General features: G+C 36.0%; 1 protein-coding gene across 1 annotated transcript in view; it reads left to right on the top strand.

The window, feature by feature from the left end:
* The window catches only part of EPG5 (ectopic P-granules autophagy protein 5 homolog), a 134,981-nt gene that overhangs the window by 91,224 nt on the left and 20,861 nt on the right, over nt 1-22,896 (top strand). Inside the window, exons 31-38 of the mRNA XM_036746153.1 lie at nt 850-1,063; nt 3,049-3,206; nt 3,732-3,933; nt 4,519-4,591; nt 6,607-6,710; nt 9,762-9,937; nt 15,829-16,014; nt 22,516-22,725. Of these exons, the coding sequence (XP_036602048.1) occupies nt 850-1,063; nt 3,049-3,206; nt 3,732-3,933; nt 4,519-4,591; nt 6,607-6,710; nt 9,762-9,937; nt 15,829-16,014; nt 22,516-22,725 (1,323 nt within the window). The remainder of the gene's footprint in view (nt 1-849; nt 1,064-3,048; nt 3,207-3,731; nt 3,934-4,518; nt 4,592-6,606; nt 6,711-9,761; nt 9,938-15,828; nt 16,015-22,515; nt 22,726-22,896) is intronic.

Genomic DNA, 22,896 nt, shown 5'->3' with positions numbered 1-22,896 from the left:
AAACCATTTTGTTTCATCTCTTGAGAAAAATTGTCTTTGAATATTTACATGCCACACAGTGATCACTAGATAGAGTACTGGACCAGGAGTCAGCATGAAAGTTCCAATGCTGAACTTACTAGCTGTGTGACTGAGCTAGTCACTTAACCTCTGTTTGCCCATCTGTAAAATGGGAATAATACCACTTGCCTCCCTGGGGTGTTGTGAGAATCAAATGAGATAATTATAAAGCACTTACTTAGTACAATGTCTGGCATATAGTAAGCACTGTATAGATGTTGGTTATTATTATTTGTTATTATTGTTGCTATCTGTGCAATAGGAGTAATAATAGTACCTCCGTTTGGCTTGTTGTGAAGACAGAGTAAGGTAATATTTTTGAAGTGCTTTGTAAACCCTAAAGTGCTAGATAAGTGTTAGTTGTTATTTTCTGATCAGAGGGGAATGGCATGTTTAACATATGAAGCAAATTCAATTTAACAAACTTAGTAAGTACATATTGTATGTGCAAAACATGTTGCTGATGACTGGCTATACAAAGATAGGAAACAAAATAATCCCTGTCATTAAGGAGCCTACTTTTAGAATGGGATGGAATTATGTCATTCTTGATAATATTGACATCTTTGAGGTTTGAACTCTTTTAAGAGTTTGTGTGACTAAGGCCAAATTTAGTCCAAAAGATTTGCTTGATCCAGCTAACACAGATTTTGTAAGCAAATACTGTTATCGTTAAATATGTTGACTTTTAAATTAAATTTGAAAAGAACTATCCCCACCCCTTTTGTGCTACTCCAGTGAGTTTTCTGTTCTAAATAAACACTCCTTCCTATTTTTTTTTCTTTTTAGTTCGATCTTAAGCAATGGTTAAGCTCCACTAAACCTCCTCTGTCTGATCGTACCAGGCTCCTGGAGTCCATTCATTTGGCACTTACCGCCTGGGGCCTTGAACCTGATGAAGACATTTTGATGTCATTCAATATTTTCTGTAAACACTGGACTTATCTCCTTCTGTACCAGTTCCCTGACCAGTACAGTGACATTCTAAGGCTGCTCATGCAGAGTAAGTATATTTAGTATTTGATTCTAATGTTACTAGGTTATGCCATAGTCAACATATTACACTTTCAAGTAAGAATGAAGAGCTGTTTTACCATTTTATTAATTTCTTCTTTCTTTTCCAGTAGAATGTAAGCTCCTGAAAGCTGGGGATTATATTATTTTTGTCTTTGTATCCCTGTTATTGTGAAATTGAATTTATAGATAATTAAATTTATTCATAAAAGTTATTGATATTTGGCAAGAAAAGAGTATCATGAAAGTCCTGTTTCCCCCAAAGCTTTCAATAGGAGCAAAGGAAGAGGAAGAGTGGAAACTTCTACGAGATTTCACTGCATGGGAATTTTGTGAAATTTTAATACTGTATTAAATAGTGATCATCTTCCCCACACATACAAGTTGTTTGGGGCCTAGGGATGGGCAGCACTAATCCTTCTGAATTGTATGATGCATACTCAAATGGGGACAAATTTGAGATTATAAATTTTGTCTGGTTCAGTTCCCTGGGGATCCAGTTTTAAGAAATCAATGAAAATGTGTGCTCACGTGTGTACATGTGCGCGTGTGTGTGTGTGTGTGTGTGTGTAAAATCCTTTGACTTGTACTAGTGGAAGAACACTGAAATGTGCTGTGTACATGTTGTTGTTTTTAAAGCAATATAAGCTTTAACTTTAGGAAAAAATGTGAAAATATGGGAGCCTATGTATGGTTTTTTTAGCTTAGTTTCATTTCACATTTTCAAAAGAATTGTACTTAATGCATTTATATGAAACATTACCATCAAGCATTTTCATCAGTTTACAGTAAAGTATTCCGGCAGATCAAAAATTTGTTATCTGCTTAGGCAAGAAGTATGTAATTTGGGAGAAGGGCTTATTAATACCTGTTTGGACCCCTTGGGAGAAGTGGTATGTCTGTAGGTGCTAGTGATGTGGAAAGTAGAAAACAAGAAACTCTGATCATCTTAGAAACTGAGCTCTCTTCCTGATGGAGGTTGTATTCTAGAATCCCCCTCTGTGTTCATTGTCCTCTTGGCTCCTTAGCATTCATTCTCTTTTATCCACAGACTTAGATTCGCTTTAAGCCTTAGGTGGGAGAATGATTAGCCTTTTGGTGACCTTTTGTCAAGGTCAGGCTACTGAGAAATTCTTACCCCATCAACACCTCAGCCAGCATAGCCTTGGCAACATTAATTCCTAGACAAAACCAAACTGTTAGGAAACATTGGAAATCATAAAATCTCCGTGTTAATTCCACATTCACATACTTTTTCGCAGATAGTTCATGGTGCTATTCTATCTCTGCTACTTTTGCTTCCATACTCTTTGGTCCAGCCAGACTGACTTTCTTGCAGTTCCTCACATATGACTTTCTATTCCCTATCTCCATTGCCTTTAAACAGCTTCTGTCTCATGCTTGGAATGCTCTCCCTCTTTCTTCCACCCTTTTTTTCTTCTCTTCAAGACTCAGCTGAAGCATCTAACTTTTATATGAGGCCTTTTCTACTTTTCCACAGTTCCTAGAGGCCTTCCTCCCAAATGAGCTTTCTGTTTTTCTTACAGGTATTTATGTGTCTCTCTTGATAGCATATAAACTCCTTGAGGTTAGAGACTTTATTTTGTCTCTGTATATATAGCATCTAATAAAATACCTGGCATATAATACATGTCTGGAATGTAATTAATGCTTATTTGTTGGTTGGCTGTTTAACCTATAGCAAGTGACTCTTCCTCTGTCAGAGAGACTTCATTTCTCTGAGGTTCAGTTTTCATCTATAAAATGAGGAAATTATACCAGATCATTTCTAAGGTTCATTCCAGATCCATTAGTCTTATGATCTTAATGCCCTGGCCAACTAAAATAATTTGGGGATTTTTTTTTTTACTGATTTATTATCACCTAGTAACCACCAAATATCAGGCCGAACATTCCTGTATTTATGTATGATTATTTTAGTAGTGATAATGAGTTGTTCTTTTCTTTCCAAAGGCTCAGCTGAGCAGCTACTGAGTTCTGAATGTTGGAAGGCGACCCTGAAAGCTCTGGGCTGCTTCTCTTCTGAGAGCAAAGAAAGGGACTGTCCTCTTCCTGTAACTGAGAGCCCTGTATTTCCAAGTTCTCCCAATATTCTCTTGTCAGATGAACAGGTATACAACTTTTGTCTTTTAAATCTTTGGGCCTAAACTAATCTCTTTCTCTGTTTTTTTATGCTGTCGTAATTTTAGATTGAACAAGCAACTAATTTATATCAAAGAATTCATATGACTGCTTTTTGTATATTGTTGTTTTTGTTTAAATGACTGTCAACCATATGATTTCCCATCTCTTCTTTGTCTTGTACCTAGGATGCCCTTACCCTTTCTTTCTCTTTGTCTTTGCCTGTTTAAATCCTACTCTGAACATTTAAAGGTGTGGTTAACTTCCTGATGAAATCTCTACTCAACCACTGTGATTTGAAGTAATCTTTCTGTCTCCAAACTTTGGTAACATTTGTTATTTATGACATTAATTTAGTGTATGCTTTATGTTATCTTGTGTTATTAGTCATCTTTTATATCTGTATGACTTATCTTACCGTCTCAGAAGACTACCTATTCTCTGTAATGCTTAGTGCAGTACTTTGAACATAAAAGGTACTCAAAAAAATACGTTGGTGTTGATTATTCTTTCAGGTAATGGAGACGATACAGTGGCTTTCAAATTTTTTCTATAAGTTACGGTTATCCAAGTCGGACTTTAAAAGTTTTGGATTATTTTCAAAGTGGACTCCTTATGTGGCTGATGTGAGGAAATTATTGGAGTACCTTGTGAAACGGCTGATTGCCTCTGAAATGGCTTGCTTGGGGCAAGACCCATTAACTAACAGTAGAACAGGTAATAAGTTTTTAGTGCAACATGAAACCAAACTTATTGACCTTCTTTTAAAGAAATCTGAAAAGACTTGTTAGAACATTTAAATCTTTTTTGTGATCAAGCTATATATCTTATCTGTCAGAAGGAAAAGATGGAAAATATATATAGTGTGGGTGTGAGAAATTCATCACACCTTACAGTATGGATGCTTGATGCAGCTTGTCCTTAACCTTACTTTAGGGCATGAAAAGGATGAGAAAAATTTTAATCTTTATCTTATTGCTCATACTATTTCTGTCTTTGAACAAAAGGTTCTAGAACTTTGAATAGCCATACTGGGAAAATGAAAAATTGTATTTCCAGGCACTTATATAAGTGAAGTTTCATTATAATAAAAATAGTTATTTGATTTCATGAAACTTCACTAAAGGAAATGAAAGCATTTCCTTTCTTTAATTGACTTTAACTCATGAGTTAGTTAACATGGTTGGTTAACATGTGAATGTGATATTCAGATCAGGAAGATCTGAATTTTTAAAATAATCTTTTGAGTGAGATTGCTTGATTATGCCTTTCTTCTCTAAAAATTGTTGTACCTTATTTTAGTGTTGAGATCTCTGCATTCACTAATTGTTCAGCTCTTCAAACCATGGATTCTGGTTTTAGAAGACAATACAAGGTAAATGCATATTTTAGATATTTGAATGCCCAGGAAAGTTGTAATTTTCAAGTTCCCCTGGTATTTTAGTGTCAGTTATTAGTGTATTGCCATATTATATCTTCAGTGTTGTAACATTTAAATTTTAAAATGATTCCTTATTAATCAGAGGTAAGAAATTTTCTCTTTTACGTAGTTGAGTTATGCTTCTAATAGCTTCAGAACAATAGCTAATCAAAAACAGAAGACTGAATGAATTTATTAATGCTTTCTGCCATGAATTGAGCTAGACATTGGAGATACTGGTAGAAAAGCAAGACAGCTTCTGCTCGGTAAAGGCACTTACATTCTAATGTGATGGGCACAGCGTTGGTGTTTAATAAATATTTCTTGACAATGATTTAAATTTGTTAGTGGCATTCTGATTTCCTGCTGAATATCTCTACCTGGATGTCCCACTGGTGTCTCAGACGCAGTAGTATATTGAGGTCTCTTACCTAAAAAGCTTAGTATGGTCCATGACTTGCTTAGTGTGGGTTTTCTCTACTGATGCAGATTGAAACATTCATACATTGTACAATTCTTGTCCAATATTTAATGTATATACTTTATTTGGAATCTACAAAACACGTAGGACCTGCCTTCTTCTTGTTTTTGGTTTTATATTTTGCAGATATTAGTGTGCAGCTCAAGCTATCCATCTCTTGTCTCTCATTCTTACTATTTAAGTGGCTTAACATATTTTTATGGCTATGTCCCCAGTAATATCTTTTATTACATTTCACACATTTACATAATTGCTGATTATGTCCTGTGGACTACTTGACACCCATCATCCATCTTTACATTGCACTTTGAGTTTTTCTTCTTTTCTCTTACCTTTGATGCTTACTGACACACAACCTTTATTTTTGTGCTAGTTCCATAAGGTGATGGAACTGAACGTTCACTTTCAGTTGTCCACAGTAAAGAAATCCTCTAGCATGACTCACTTTACTTAGGTGGGTGCTGCTACCCAAAATTTGTGGTGTTCAAAGTTTCAGAAGTCGCATATTGAAATTACTCATTTATACATGTGTATTATGAGTTAATGTTTCTTTTTGAGCCATAACTTTAATGTTTTGACTATAGTATCAATTAATAATTTTAATTCATTCAGTTTACCATGTGACTCTTGTGAGATAAATACACAAAATAAATTTAAAAGCAAGCTTTAAAACTTTTAGGAGGTTAGAGATGTTTGAAGCTGTTATGGGTCTGTTATGGAGTAGTGAGGCTCTTCACCATTAAAAATATTTTGAGCAGAAGAATGATTATTTATCAGGGATGCTAGAAGAGAGAGAGTTTCTATATTGAGTTAGAGGTTAGACTAGATGATGCCTAGAGAAAGGTACCTTTTGATTCTAAATTTCTGGCTGATTTTATCAAAGGGGTACTTTCAAATAGTTGAAGTTTTTGGAAATCAAAATGTAGCGGCTGAAGTTTTATGGGGTATTGGCCACATGGTATGAAATTGATTAGGCAAGCCTAAAGTGGCTTTTATTGTGGCTCTCTTAGCATTTGAATATCACCTTTTGAGTATTCTCAAAGCATTCTTTAGTCATTATACTGATATGAAAAGTTTTTCCTATGGAGAAGATCTTATGACATTCTAGCCATATCTGGACATTCAACTTGGCCCATGGGTGGGACAGTGTGTTGCAGCTACCAATGTAAATATATGAAAAATGGTCACAGTGAATGAGGAATAGGTACAGTGATATAAACTGAATGATTAAAAACATGTCAAATGATGGCACTGTTGATAACATGGTTTGTGTGCCAGGCCAAACCCTGAAACCACAGTGAAACAAGAGAGGAGTGGCCCAACTGACTTGGTCCCTATTTCAAGGTAGGCAGGCCTACAGCTTCATGCTCTTGATGTTATGTGATGAGGCTATTTCCTGCAGGGTTTCCACAGATTTAGGCAAATTTAACCACTCATAATTTAATCAATGGTGCTCTGGTTTTTAACTGTCCATTTCTTTGCTTTAAAGCAATCAGCGCTACTGTCCGTGGCTGGAAAGTGATGCATCCATGGCTTCAAGTGTGGTACATTTGTTCACTGAATGTATTGGGATTTTACATGAAAGTTTTAAAGGTAAGCTAATGCCAAATTATGGATGGCACTAGTAATTTTCCCTCTTTCTATAAGTCATTCAGTTAATCTTTGGTCTCTACGCCTTTTCTTTTATTTCATTTTGATTGTAAGCACTATCTTCCTGGGTATGTTTGTTTCATTCTAATAGTGTACTAAGTAAGGTGCATGTATTTTCCACAAGACTCCAGAATGATGTAGAAAAAGAGGTTCTTTTTCTGGTTTGTTTTGTTTTAATTTGGCCTTGGATTGCGGAGTGAAAACAAATTTTGAATGGAAAAAAATGTGCTCAATTCAGATTTCCACATTTCCTAAGGAAGCTTAACTGGAATAAATCACTTAATATAGCAAGATGAAAATGTCCTGTCCAACCAACATTTTATCTCCCTACCAGTCAGAGAGATATGGCAGCCAAGGGCAACACCAGTTTAGAGCATAAATTCATTTTAAAAATCAAATGGAGGAGGATGATAGAAGATAACGTATTACCTCATAAAACTGTAAAAAGCAATGAAGGGAATTAAAACAAGAGACCTAAGTAAGCCAGATCATCTCAAGGGCAGTTAAGGATGAAACTGGAAAAAAGACAATCAATAGATGAAAAAGTGGAGAACATTTCTGTAGCAAAGTGTTCTGTCACTGACAGTGGAGGCACTGCATTTGGATTCTAACATCCAGTCTCCAATGTGCTGTGTAAAGCAGTAAAAAAATGTCCCTAATGAAAACAAGGATTGGAAGAGTGGTAGAAACAGATCAGTTATATGTAGAGGAAGTCCTTGCTGGAAGCAACATGCTTTTTAGGGCATTAAGGTTTAATTCTAAGGTAGCTGAAATAGGGGAAAATACCAAAGGTTCGGAAAAAATCTTAGACGCCCCAAAAGGCAATTGAGATTATATCAGTTACCACCAACCCATAGGTTGACTTTTCCTCTCTACAAGATTTTTGTGAGAAATAATATAAAGATGCAGTGACAGCATGTTTTTCTATCTTAATAAAGGTAGGAAAGAAAACAGAAGAGACAGGCTTTGCTTACTGCCCTACAGCTTGTCCCACAGACTGTGCCCTGCCGTTGCACCCACAAACCATCATTTTGAGGATCTGTATTAGAGTGATGGAGAGAAAGGGGGAAGAAAATATGAGTGGCATTGTAGAGGTAGAATTGCTAGGATTTGGTAACTGATTAGATGTGAAAGATGAGGCACCAGGTATAATTAAAAACCATGCTGAAATTTTAAGTTCTCCTAACTGAGAGACTAGTAGTACCATCAACAGAAAGAGGGACACTTTGAGTAGTGATAGGTTTTAGAGAGCACATGAGTTATTTGGGTTATGTCGATTTTGAGGTATTAGACATTCAGGTGGTAATATCCAACAGACAGTTGTAGACATGAGACAGAAGTTGAGAGGTGATAGTAGGGTTGAAATGGATTTCCGCGTCTCATCTGTAGAGGAAGTATTTGAAGCAGTGGGAGAGGATGATGGCACTTAAGAATATAAAGAAAAGAAGACAGTATAGAATTGTTTTTTAAGTGTTTGACAATAAAGGGGAGGTGAAAGAGGGGACAGTGGTTTGAGATCTGGAGGATGGCAGGAATAATAGGCACCAGCTTTAGTCCACAGGCCTCCCCTCTGAATCCCTGGCCCTTGGACTTGGTATCCACTCTGCTTCCCCTCTAAAATGTCATACGAAACCTCCCCCTTTAGCTGGTCTATATTCTATACATTAATTTACCACAGTTTAGCCGTTCTGTAGTCAATCAATAATCACTTTTTTTCTAGTTTTTACTACCACCAAAAAAAGGTACTACCATGAGTATTTTGCTGTGGATGACCTTTCTGTCTTAGGACTTGTACAAATAAGGTGCTTTCCAACCCGTGACATAGACCTTTCTAAAAAGGACATAATTTCCTTTATCTCTCTAGTCAAATATATCAGGTGTTCTGTCTTTTTTTTTAATACCTGTTTTCCCCCTTTTTCTCCATGGGAGATATCTATAGCTCCTGAATTCCTTTCCTCTCCCCTCCATTTTATCTTATATCTCCTGTGTCTTTACCAAGAATTACTTAGTACTTACTAAGAATTTTCTCATAGCTAGCATTTATATAGAGCTTTAAGATTTGCAAAGTGCTTTACATATATTAATTCATTTGATCCTCATAACCACCTGGTGAGGTACATATCATTATTATCTCAGTTATACAGATGAAGAAAGTGAGACAGAATGGTGAAATGATTTGCCTAGGATTTCACAGCTAGTAAGGAGGATTTCTAAGGCCTCTAAGGTTTCTATGGTCTCCCTGATTCCAGTGCTTTCTCATTTATTCTGCCCAGCTGCCTCTGAGCTTTTACACCTCTCCTTCGTAGCTGGTTTAGCGGAAGGCTTTCTACATAGGAGCCTGAGGCATATTCTTGTGCAGTATCTTTATTTAGGGCCTTCCAACATACCCTACATTTTAAAGGCAACTTTTGCTATACTTGAAAAATACTGTTAGGTAAGAAGAGATCATAAGATCATAAATTTAGAAGTCAAAGGGACCTTAGAGTCCATCTAGTTCAACCTCATCAATTTACAGATAAGAAAATTGAGCAGTTGTTACCTGCCTAAGGTCACACAGAGTAAGTAACAGAGCTGGGTTTAGAACTCATATACTTTGGCATTATTTTAATGCTACCTCAGCTCTTGTATGCCTTCTTCCTTCCCTCTGATTGGAGAAAGTCAAGCTGAAGCTCTCCCAAAATCCTCTATTTAAAGGAGGGGGCCTAGAGCAGATACCTCATTACTTCTACTGGTACCCTCCCTCTCCCACTTTCTTGCTTTCCCCTTTTCAGCTTATTTTTATGTGTTGCTTCTGTCATTAGATTGTGAGCTTCTTGTATTCCCAGTGCTTAGCACAGTGCATAGAAAGTATTTAAAAAAGTCTGCAAAATTTGGTCAATGTTTACAACTTTGAGTTTGTACTTACATTTTTGATAGCTGATTTTTTTTTTTTGCTGATTTTGTTTTATAGGATAATAACTATAATATTTTTAAGCTAATTGTTTTTTAACTTAGATAAACTCTTGCCTGGTGATGAAGGAGCACTTCGGCTCCACTTGATGCATTATTGTGAATCGTGCACAGCACCCAAAATGCCGGAGTTTATTCTCTTTGCTTTCCATAATGAATATCGAAAACTTCCATGGAGGGACATGTACCCCGATCAAGTGCTAATGGAAGCATTCTTCAAAGTAAGCACTTTGTAGTAGGATAAAGACACTGATTTTCTAATGAATAGTATGCACCTTTGTTAGTATTTAGAAGATTTTGAAGAACACCAGAATCGATGGAGTATATTTTCTGCAATCTGGATTTTTTTTTAGAGTCAAATTTATATGTGACGGTTCATCTACAGCACCAGTCGAAATAGCCAATGACAAGTTCAGAAGGTGTCATCCTTTTTTTCCCTTAGACTTTAGTAGTATTGTTATGTGAGTATCTGCTCACAGTGGGTAGGATTCCTTTAATAATGGCATTTACCTTTAATTTCTCTCTTTTATTAGACAGCGTGACTAGCTGTCAAGCTGTAGACATTATAACATTATCTAAAGTTGAAATTGCTTCTTACAAAAATAAAACTCAAATTGATTCTTGAATCTTGAATTCTATATTATTTTCTATAAGCTGCTTGATAAAATGTATAATTAGGGGGAAAAGTACCCACATATTCACATTAGGAATCACTGATTTTTACCATGTAGACCTTGAGATTATACCAGGAAATGATTTAGCATGTAAATGTTTAACTCTTTGCAAAAAAAGAAAAAACAGCAAATGTTTTTGGTTATTAAATTACTGTTGCGAAAATAGTTGTGAATAATGTGTACAAAATGTACCACCAGTCACATTTTTAACCATCTTGACATGATCTTATCAAACTTTTACTTGAAACATTATGAATGAAAAAGCATTAAATACTTAACTATATATTAAGCCTGAGGTTACAAATATAAAAGTAAGGGAAGTTTTTGATCCCACCGTGTTAGGTTCAAATGAAGGGGAGTGGTGGCCAGGAAGGGCGTTAGGGGTGAAATGAGCATTTTTTGAATGCCAATTCTATTCCAAATGCTTTACAAATATCATCTCATTTGATCTTCACAACAATCCTATGAAGAAGATGCTATTACGATCCCATTTTACGGTTAAGGAAACTGAGGCATACAAGGTTAAGTGACTTCTCCAGGGTCACACAGCTAGGAAGCATCTGAGGCTGGATTTGAACTTGGCTCTTAGCACCAGGCCCAATACCCTTTCCATGCTAAGCCTAGTACTCTATTCACTGTAACACCCAGCTCCTTCTCTTCTGGCCTGGGCCTGACTCAGGCCAATTCTATGGTAGTTTCGGTTCAGTGGTGGAACAAAATGAGACCCTTGCAGGTCATTGAACACTTAACAAAAATAGATTTACTTTTCAACCAAAAAGAAGGATATATAACTAGAATAGGTATCTTGGGCACTGCAGAGGGCCTGAGTTATCTGTACTAGTAATCTACCAACCAAGTCTAAGGGCGCCCTGCAAGAGCACTTCCTGGATGCTTTGTACTCAAACAAATCAAAAGTGATGTGAACAGCCTGAATTTTTAGTCTCCTGAGCCAAGCAAGACTTAAGGATAATCTCAATAGCTTTTAAGGAAAAACTAGCTTAATTTTCATGGAGAGGAGGGGTTAGAATATTACTCCTGCCACAGTGGAACGCTTGGGTCTAGAAGGGTACCAGGATGGTAAGTGGGGCCCTAGACAAGTAGATTGACACAACAAACCCCAACCAGAAACAATAGCAGAGTTGATTTCAGAGTGTGTGTGTGTGTGTGTGTGTGTGTGTGTGTGTGTGTGTGTGTGTGGTCAGCAGCCTGATTAGTGAGGCTTTTATAATCTGATCTTATCTTTTAGAACTTTAAGTAGTTCATAATCTAAATGTGTTCTCTCCTTTTAAAAAAATACATTTTTATTGATATCTTTTGTTTTTACACCACCTACATTTCCCATTGTATCCATCCCCTGACCCCTTCTTAGAAGCACATCCTTCTTAGAGACACACTGATTAAAAAAGGGGTCTGGGAAGCAGTTTAGCAAAATTAGTCAACATATCAAAAAAAGTCCGATTTTATGTGCAGTGTTCCATACCCATAGCCTCTGACTTTGCAGGCCTTCTCATATCTTTTTTTGGGGGCCCTGCTTTGTCGTTATAATTTTGTAGCATTCAGTTTCCATCATTTTGTTCTTTCTGTAGCAAAGAATTGGAAATGAAGTAGATGTCTATTAATTGAGAAATAGCTAAACAAATTGTGATACATGAATGTTACAGCGTTTTCTGGTGCTATAAGGAATGATGAATATGTTGACAGAAGCATGAAAAGACTTGTATGAATTGATCAAAGCACAGTGAAGTAAGAGGAACAAGGAAAGCAATATTTATAATGCCTACAACTATATTTATGCATAGCTACATTCATGTACCACAACTTATTTAACTATTCCTCAATTAACATACATCTACTTTGTTTACAATTCTTTACTGCTACAAAAAGCTGCTATAAATATTTTGGTGCTTATGGGTCTTTTCTTTTTTGTCTTTCACCAGAATTGTTGAGGTCTAAGCATAGTAGTGAAATCTCTGGGTTAAAGATTGTAGACATTTTATTTACTTTCTTTGCATAATTCCAAATGGCTTTCTTGAATTGTTAGATCAATTTATAGTTCCACTAATATTGTATTAGTATACGTATCTCTCTGCAACTCCAACATTAATTATTTCCATCTTTTGTCATCTTTGCCAGTTTACTGGGTAGGAGGTGAAATGTTAGAGTTGTTTTGATTTGCATTTTCCTTGTTATTAGTGGTATGGAACATTTTTTCTTATGGTTGCTAATAGTTTGTGATTATTTTGAGAACTTTAGGAAAATATCCCTTGACCACTTAACTGTTAGAGAATTTCTTGTGTCTTATACTAAACGTATTTACCTATTAGAATTTTCTCTTTGTATTAGAAGCATAGTTATTTCAGATTTAGTTATTTACAAGAATGAATAAAACACAATTAAGCTATTTAACACTGATTTTGTATCCCTGCTCTGTAAAAAGGGAAGACTTATCTCATTGGTCCTTAGTTTATTAATACCTTTATATTTTGAATCCTGATGAATGTTTAAAGATGCTATCATTGGGTTTCATTTCCCATCTCAGGGAAGAGACAATGAATGGGTGACTTTATAACTATTTGCATGTGTAAAGGAACAAGGGTGCCATAAACAAGAAGAAATGGGCTTAACTTTATGATGCGGGAAAGTTTTAAAAATAATGATAGTTTACTTTTGTAGAGTGCTTTATAATTTATGAAGTGCTTTCCTCATAGTCTTAAGGTAGATAGTGAAAGTGTCTTTATTTCTGTTTTGCAGTTGAGGACACTAAGTCCTGGTGAGGTTAAGTAACTATCCTATGGTCACATGACTAGTAAATGACAGAACGATAGGGGACATTTGGGTCCAATGATTCTAAATCTAATGTTCTTTCCTCTCTATAAGGAAAACCTTCGGGACTCTTTAAGGTTCATAACAACAGTGGAAAAGGGAAATTGGAAGATTTTTGTCCTATAAATCTGTTAGATATACATGCTTAATCTTACATATTTTAAGACATTGACCAGTCCTTTTGAGCTCTGAATATGTACTGGCATAATGATATTTGGGAAGGTGGGAGTGCATTAATTAAAAACAAAGAGCAAGTGACAACTAATATATCATTAAGACAGGAATGAAGAGTAATGTATCATTATTAAATTGCAGAGCCAGAATTAAGGTATAAGAAAGGCAGTTGTGTAAGACACAACACACAGGAGACCCAAATAAGGGATATTTTCAGATATTATTTTTCAAAAATGTCAGTATATTTTTAATGCCAGAAAATTCTTCCTTCCATGGCCTTTAGGTGCTTTAAAAAATTATTTAGGTGATAAACCATGTCTTTGTTCCATTAATGCAATGAATAATAATAACACCAGGGGTACTGTAGTTTTTAGCCTTTTCCTAGGACATACAAATGCTTTATCCTAACTTAATTGCACTGAATTTATTATGTGCCTATATGTAGATTGGGGTAGGTTGTTGACCTTGACTTGGAAGGAAATGATTTTATATTGTTCTTTCTTTAAAAGAAACAAGGATTTTGGGAGAATCATTATTTGCTTTAAAAAAAAGTAACCAAAGTATTCTTTTAATTAATGAGCCCTTCTTGTGCATTTAAAAGTGCTTTTAATTTGCAAAAACAAAACTTAAACACGAATTTTTCAGGACATCATTATTGCATAAAACAATTTTTTTCTTTTTTTTAAAATTAGGGTTTTTTTTTATTTTTAGTTTACAACACTCCATTCTACATGTTCTTGAGTTTCAAGTTTTCTTCCCCTCCCCGCCCACAAGACGGCATGTAGTAGTCTGATATAGATTCTATATATACCTTCGCATTAAACTTATTTACACAATAGTCAAGTTGTAAAGAAGAATTATGACCGATGAAATGAATCATGAGAGAAAAGAAACAAAACCAAAAAAGAAGAGGAAAACAAAGAGAGAGTAAATAGTTTGCCTCAATCTACATTCAGACTCCATAGTTCTTTCTCTGGATGTAAATAGCTTTTTCCATCATGAGTCCTTTGGAACTGTCTTTGAGCCTTGTATTGCTGAGAAGAGCCAAGTCTATAAAAATTAGTCATCACAGAATCAACATGTCTGTGGTTGTGTGCAGTGTTCTTCTGGTTCTGCTCCTCTCACTCAGCATCAGATCATATAGGTCTTTCCAGATTATTATGAAGTCTATATCTTCCCCATTTCTTATAGTAAAATAATATTCCATTACATTCATATACCAGAGCTTGTTCAGCCATTCCCCAATTGATGGGCATCCCCTTGATTTCCAGTTCTTTGCCACCACAAAAAGAGCTGCTATAAATATTTTTGTACATACAGGTACTTTTCCTACTTGTGTGATCTCTTTGGGATATAGCCCTAGGGGTGGTATTGCTGGGTCAAAGGGTATGCACATTTTTATAGCCCTTTGGGCATAGTTCCAAATTGCTCTCCAGAGTGGCTGGATCTGTTCACAACTCCACCAAGCAATGTATTAATGTTCCAATTTTGCCACATCCTCTCCAGCATTTATCATTTTCCTGTTTTGTCATGTTAGGCAGTCTGACAGGAGAGATGTGGTGCCTAAGAGTTGTTTTGATTTGCATTTCTCTAATCAATAATGATTTAGAGCATTTTTTCATATGCCTATAGATATCTTTAATTTCTTTCTCTGAAAACTACCTGTTCATATCCTTTGACCATTTCTCAATTGGGGAATGGGTTTTATTCCTATAAATTTGGCTCAGTTCCCTGTATATTTTAGATATGAGGCCTTTGTCAGAAACACTGGTTGTAAAGATTTTCTCCCAATTTTCTGCTTCCCTCCTAATCTTTGTTGCATTGGCTTTGTTTATACAGAAACTTTTCAATTTAACACAATCAAAATTATCCATTTTGCACTTTGTAATGCTTTCTATCTCTTGTTGGGTTATGAATTCTTTCCTTTCCCATAAATCTGATAGGTAAACTATTCCATGCTGTCCCAAATTGCTTTTAGTATCTGCCTTTATTCTAAATCATGAACCCATTTGGACTTTATTTTGGTATATGGTGTAAGGTAATGGTCTACGCCCAGTTTCTGCCCTAACATTTTCCAGTTTTCCCAGCATTTTTTTGTGGAATAATGAATTCTTAGCCCCGAAGCTGGATTCTTTGGGTTTATCGAAGAGTAGATTGCTGTAGTCGTTGACTACTGAATCTTGTGTACCTAACCTGTTCCGCTGATCCACCACTCTGTTTCATATCAGGTAGTTTTGATGACTGCTGCTTTATAGTACAGTTTAATTATCTGGTATCGCTAGGCCACCTTCCCTAGCATTTCTTTTCATTAATTCCCTTGATATTCTGGATCTTTTGTTGTTCCAGATGAATTTTGTCATTATTTTATCCAACTTTGTAAAATAATTTTTTGGTAGTTCAAAACAAATTTTTAAAAATAGTTTTGATCTGATTTCTCCTAGGTGGAAAGAGGAAGCCCCAAGAGCTGTTTCCTGTTCATGGGTTCTGTTTTGTGTGAAGTAAACTGGGTTAGTGTACTGGCTGATGCCTGGAATCCTAATCCCCATCCAGAAACAAGAAGCATGATTGTCTGCCTCCTCTTCATGATCATCTTACTGGCAAAGGAAGATCAGCTCGTAGATCAAGCAGTAAGTCTTAGAGGTTAAAGGTCTGGCACATCTTGGTAAATTTTCCTTTATTACTTAGGCCCCACATATTTAGTTACATTATTTTAGTATGTTTACATTTCTCTTACATTAATTTAGATAGATGCTTAGTATGAGAAGTTGTTAAAAGAACCAGAGGAAGAGCCCCACCATATCTAGCTGACCCCTTCTGGAAGATGTATGGAAAGACATGGACAAAAATAACACCGGATAAGAGTGTCATTGGTTTAGATTCTAAAAGTGGTGGAGAGCACTTATGCCAATAAGAGCATAGCTTCATTGAATACAAAGTATATGAGTCTTGACTATAAAGTAACATGGCTTATTTTCTCATGTAGCTTTGCTCTGAAAATAACTATCTTGAAGGGAAAATATTCATTAGGAGGTACTACATTAGAAAAAAAAATAATTTAATTAATCGCTTAATTTTTTATTTATTTAGTGTTTTTAGTTTTCAGCATTGTTTTCCACAAGATTTTGAATTACAAATTTTCTCCCCATTTCTACCCTCCCTCCCCACTCCAAGATGGCAATTATTCTGATTGCCCTGTTCCCCATTCAGCCCTCCCTTCTGTCACCCCCCTCCATGCCCCCATCCCCTTTTCCCTTACTTTCTTGTAGGGCAAGACAGATTTCTGTGCCCCATTGCCTGTATATCTTATTTTCCAGTTGCATGCAAAAACAGCTTTTTTTTTTTTGACACCTGCTTTTAAAATTTTGAGTTCCAAATTCTCTCCCCTCTTCCCTCCCCACCCATGCTCCCTAAAAGAAGGCAAGCAATTCAACATAGGCTGCACGTGTATCATTATGTAAAACCCTTCCACAGTACTCATGTTGTGAAAGACTAAATATATTTTGCTCCCTCCTATCCTGTCCTCCTTTATTAAGCTTTTTTCCTTTGACGCTGTCCCTTTGCAAAAGTGTTTGCTTTTGATTACCTCCTCCCCCATCTGCCCTCCCTTCTGTCATCCCCTCTTTTTTATCCCCTTCCTTCTTTCCTGTGGGGTAAGATACCCAATTGAGTGTATATGTTATTCCCTCCTCAAGTCAAATCCAACGAGAGCAAGATTCACTCATTCCCCCTCACCTGCCCCCTCTTCCCTTCCTACAGAACTGCTTTTTCTTGTCACTTTTGTGTGAGATAATTTACCCCATTCTATCTCTCCCTTTCTCCCTTTCTAAATATATTCCTCTCTCATCCCTTAATTTTATTTTAATTTTTTAGATATCATCCCTTCATATTCAACTCACCCTGTGACCTCTGTCTATATATATATGTATATGTATATTCCCTTCAGCTACCCTAATACCAAGGTCTCATGAATTACACACATCATCTTTACATGTAGGAATGTAAACAAAACAGTTCCACTTTACTAAGTCCCTTATGATTTCTCTTTCTTGTTTACCTTTTCATGCTTCTCTTGATTCTTGTGTTTGAAAGTCAAAATTTCTATTCAGCTCTGGTATTTTCATTGAGAAAGCTTGAAAGTCCTCTATTTTATTGAAAGTCCATATTTTACCTTGGAGCAAATTTTATTTTTTAATCAACAAAAATCTGCCTTTTCTCCCTCCCATTCCTCCCTTCTTCCTGAGAATGAAAGAAAGAAAAACAAAACCTCTGTTAGAAACATATCTAGTCAAACAAAACAAATTCCCACATGGCCAATTTTTTTTTTAGTAAGTCTCAATCTGCACTCTGACACCATCACCTCTCTGTTGTAGGTGGGTAGCATGTTTCATCATGAATTGTTTGGTATCCTGATTGGTCATTATGTTGGTTAGAGTTTTTAAGTGTTTCAAAGTTGTTTTGTCTCTCCTATATTGTTGTTACTATATAAATTGTTCTCCTGGTTCTACTCATTTCCTTTTGCATCAGTTCATACATGTTTTTTCAGGTTTCTCTGAAAACATTCCTTTCATTATTTTTTTTCTTTAAAAAGAATCTAATTTTATTTTATTTGTAGTTCCAGATTCTCCCCTCCCCCACCCATTGAGAAGGCAAGAAATACAAAACTCATTACAAATGAGAGGTCATACAAAACATATTCATACTTTATCTTATGTATTTTAAGGCGTTTCTGCATTAGGCATGTTTGGGGGTAGTGGGAAGAAGAAAAATAAAGTGAGAGGAAAAAAGTATACTTCAATCTGAGTCCATCACTTCTGTATCTGGAGGTGGATAGCATTTTTCATTCTGCGTCTTTTTGAATTGTGGTAGATCATTATGTTGATCAGAGATACTAAGTCTTTCACAGTTGATTTTCTCTACAATATTGCTAATACTGTGTAAATTATTTTCATAGTTCTGCTCTCTTCAGTCTTCCTTAGTCCACATAATTCTTCCCAGATCTTTCAAAAACTAACCCCTTCATCATTTCTTGCAACATAATAGTATTCTATCAGATTTAAATACCATAATTTTTTCAGCCATTCCCCAATGTGGTGTGGACCATATCACTTTCTAATTCTCTGCCACTGTGAGAACTGCTAAAAATATTTTTGTGTATCTGGGCTTTCTTCTTAATTCAGATCCTTAATTTTTTTCTTCTTTATTTTTTTGTTTAGATTTACTTAGTCTAAACAGGGTAAATTGAGACCCTCCACTATTATAGTTTTACTGTGTATTTCTCTCTTTAACAAATTTAAGTTTTCCTTTAGGCATTTAGATGCTATACCATTTGGTGCATTTTCAGCAAAATGTAATTTTCCCATTTGCCTCTTTTAATGGTTTTTGTTATTGTCTTGTTCAAGATCATGATTGCTACCTTGTTCTTTTTACTTCAGCTTCAGTATTCACTCTAGCACCTCATTTTAACTCTGTGTGAATCTTTAAGTGTATTTCTTGTAAATGACATATTGCTAGATTCTGCTTTCTAAATATTCTGCTGTCCTCTTCAATTTTATAGGTGAATTCATTCCATTCACATTCATAGTTTTGATGGTTAATAGTGTGTTTCCCTCTATCCTATTCTCTTATACTTTTCCACGTCTTTGTTACTTGCCCCCTCTTTATATAGAAGAGGATGGTGAGAAGAAAGAAGTGTGCTTGGCACCAGTGCTCTACTTTTAGTATAGTCTGTTTCTACTCCCCTGTTCCTTTTCTTTTTTCCTTACCCAGATCTCAGTCATATAAGTGACATAAGGTAAAAACATAAGTTCTTATCCTTTCTTTCTTTTAGACTCCTGTGTACCATCGCCCTCCTAGAGGTAATTTTGCTTAGGACTAACCCCTCCTTAATCTACCTTTCTTTTTCTTTTTCCCCTTTACCTTTTTCACTTTCTTTCTTTTCCTGGTTGAGTGAAATGTATTTTTGTGTGTGTGTGTGTTTGTGTGTGTGTGTGTGTGTGTGTGTGTGTGTGGTATGCATGTGTGAGAGAGAGACAGATAGACAGACCTACAGAGATAGAGATTGTGTGAGTGTTTGAGTGTATTTTTTCTCTCCTTTGACCAGTTCAAATCAGAGTGAAGTTCAAATGTCACCTGCTCTCGCTTTCTCTTTTTCCTTGTTTGCATAGTCTTCTATTTGTCTATCTCTCAATTATGTGAGATAATTTTCCCATGCTTTCCTTTCTTAACCCTTCCCCATTCCTCCCCATTTATTCCTCTTCCACTTTTTTCTTTTAAGAACATCAAAGCATAACAAAACAGTTCCCAAGCCCTCTGTCTTAATAGATTCCCTCTCTCAACCCTCATGATGATAGAATTCTGAGGGACGCATGCATTATCTCTCCATATTAGAAAGTAAACAGTTAATTCTTGATAATTCCCTTATAAATGTTTGCTCATATTTACTTACATATGTTTCTCTTGCTTCCTGTGTTTGTATTTCAGAATCTCTGTGCAGCTCTGGTCTTTTCATCAGGAATGTTAGGCAGTCTTATTTCATTAAAGGTTTTTTTTTTTTCTCTGTAGAAATTTATTCAGTTTTATCGCTTGTGTTATTCTTAGTTGTAAGCTTTTATCTTTTGCTTTCTGAAATATCATATTCCAAGCTCTCTACTCCTTTATTGTGATGTCTGCTAAATCTTTTGGGATCTTGACTATGGTTCCTAGGTACTAGGATTCTTTAGTTTTGGCTGCTTGTAATATTTTTCTTTGACCTGAGAGCTCTGGATTTTGGCTGTAATGTTTCTAGAAGTTTTCATTTTGGGGCTTTCAGGAAATAACCAATGTATTTTTTTCTATTTTCACTTTGCCTTCCTGTTCTAAGAGATCTGGGCAATTTTCTTGTATGATTTTTTGAAATATGATATCTGGGTTTTTTTGGTTATGTCTTTCAGGAAGTCTAATGATTCTTATATGATTTCTCTTCAATTTATTTTCTAGCCTAGTTGTTTTTGCTGTGAGTTATCTTAAATTTTCTTTTATCTTTTAGTCTTTTGATGTTGTTTTAGTATTGTTGTCCCATGGAATCATTAGCTTTTATTTGATCTGTTTTAAATTTAGGGAGTTTATTTCTTTTTTATATTTCTTGTTCTAAGCTGTTAATTCTCTTTCCAGTTCTTTCTTCCATTGCTATTGCTTATTTTCCCATTTTTTTCTCTAGCACTCTCATTTCATTTGTAGAAAACATTTAACCCTTTTAAAAAACAAAACAAAACTTCTTGCTTCATCTCTTTCTGGAATTCTAGTTGAACTTGTGTCCAGGCTTTGTTCTTCTTTGAAGATTTGCTTATAGATGTTTTGGTGTCATTCTCTTCTTCTGGCTTTTTGTCTTTAGTTTCCCTGTTACCATAGTAGCTTTTTATGGTTGGATTCTTTTGTTTTTTTTTTTTACTCATTCTTCTAGCCTGCTCTGACTTTGGACTTGATGTTAGATCTGGAATCCGTGCACTTCTTTTTGGAATGACTGGTCTGAATGTATGTCTTGGGTCCTTCCTTCTTGGGGTATTCTAGTATCTCAATGACAGTTTGTGCTGGGGATCTACAAGCTTTCAGTGTTCCCAAAGTGATGTGATCCAAGATAAAATCTGATTTCTAATCTTCTGGTCTGAGTTCTGCAAGTTCTTGAACTGGGTTTGGGTCTGAGGAAAACATGTACTTGCCCCTGCTGTTGAACTCAGCTACTATAGAATGACATAAATAAAGGCCGGCCCCCCTTTAGTTGGGGTTTCCTGTCCTACTCATTGTCCTGTAGGCTTCAGACTAGACTGGAGGCTGAAACTGAGACCCCAGGAGCTGAGATCCCACTTTGCTTCTGGGGTCAGAGCCACACAGCTGCCACTTGCTTCTGACCTTTCTCTTTGCTTAAGCATGCAGCCTAAGGCATCTTGGAATGCAGCCCTTAGATGTAGGTTCCCTCCTCAGTCTGCCCTGGATTTGTGACCTGGAATGGGTAGTAAGTGGCAAAACTGCCAGTTGGCACATGTTCCTACACCTTGCATAAGGTCAAACCCTTCTCTGTTGGTCTGCGATCTCTTCTTGCCTTGGTGATAGCCATAGTCCTCTTTCAATCCCTCAGCAAGAGTAGATGTAGAAAGGGGAGATGCACAGTATTCCTGGCTATACCCTGTCCCATATTTGCAGACCTAGCTGTTTGTCTTCCTGTTTTCACCTGGGCTGGAAAAGTGGCTCACTGTGATTTATTTCTTGGATTTTCTGTCCAGGACTTGGTCTGGTTCATTTCCTTTGTGGAGGTATTATAGGGGAGAACTTGACTTTTTCCTGCTACTGTTATTTTGTTTCTGCTTCTTCTAAATTAAAAAAAAAATGTTCTCATTATTTAATAGTCACACCTGTGACTAAACTAAAGGGCCAATGTTGAGATGTTTCACTGTTTAGTAATCCCTTCAGATCTTCATTGAGTCATAACAAGAGCTTAGAGCTGCAAAGGATCTCAAGGACCATTGGTCCATCCATGCCTTAGTAAGAATTCCCTCTACAACGTACCCATCCTATGGTTGTTCAGCCTTTGTCTTCTCTAGTGAGAGCCAACTCCACTGTGCAAGGCAACAGAATTACAGGAAGGAAAATGTGAAAACTTTTTAACATGTAAAATTAGTACATTTATTCCCTAGTTGTGTAAGTAACAAATGCTTTTACTCATATGCCTGCTGGCATTGTTTTCCAAATTAGTATTTAAGATGAGTTAGAAGGAATCCAGAAGTATCATTTCTAAAAATTACCCAGTTAACTTCTTTTCATACGAGATCCTGCCTTATGGCCAGGAGGTACAGATGTTATAGTTGACGATTGCCTGTTTTTCTTCACAGAGTTCTTGCCAATTAGAAAAGTTCTCTTTAAAATTGGGGCTGTGATATTAATAAATCTCAGTGTTTGTATGTTTTTATCAAGTCTTGAATTACTGTTTTTGCTGTCTGCAGCAATGTCACTATATGCTGACTCTCAATTACAGTGTACTTATTGTCAGGCCTCATCGCCAGTAACCATTACAAAAATACTGAGAAAAATTCCCTGCTAGAAAAATGGATCAATATCTGTAATTCCATAACTAAACATCATATTTGTTTTCGCCCTAGGATTCCCCATTGCTCAATCTCCTTGGACAGGCGAGCTCTCTTTCCTGGCATCTTGTAGATATTGTGTCATACCAGAGTGTCATTGGGTACTTTAGCAGCCATTATCCTCCATCTATCATCCTAGCAAAAGCTTCTTCAGCTGAATTAACAGTAAAACTCTTAAAAGCATCTGCGGGCTTCAGTGTTCCTACTGATGGACAAATGCATCTCGTAAGTAGAATACCTGCTACAAAGTTCCAGAACTTTATGTGACTAGTAATAGTAGAAATGTATAGTGGTGTATATCATTGTGGCATATAGGAGAATTTCACTGAGTTATATAGCTCATAAGTTGTCTCATCGTCTAACATAAGGTGATGAAATATATGTTGTAATTATACT

The sequence above is a fragment of the Trichosurus vulpecula genome, chromosome 1 (genome assembly GCF_011100635.1).
Source record: "Trichosurus vulpecula isolate mTriVul1 chromosome 1, mTriVul1.pri, whole genome shotgun sequence".
In the NCBI taxonomy this organism is placed as follows: Eukaryota; Metazoa; Chordata; class Mammalia; order Diprotodontia; family Phalangeridae; genus Trichosurus; species Trichosurus vulpecula.
Note: the sequence above shows the minus strand (reverse complement) of the source record. Positions and strands in the feature narration are given on the sequence as shown.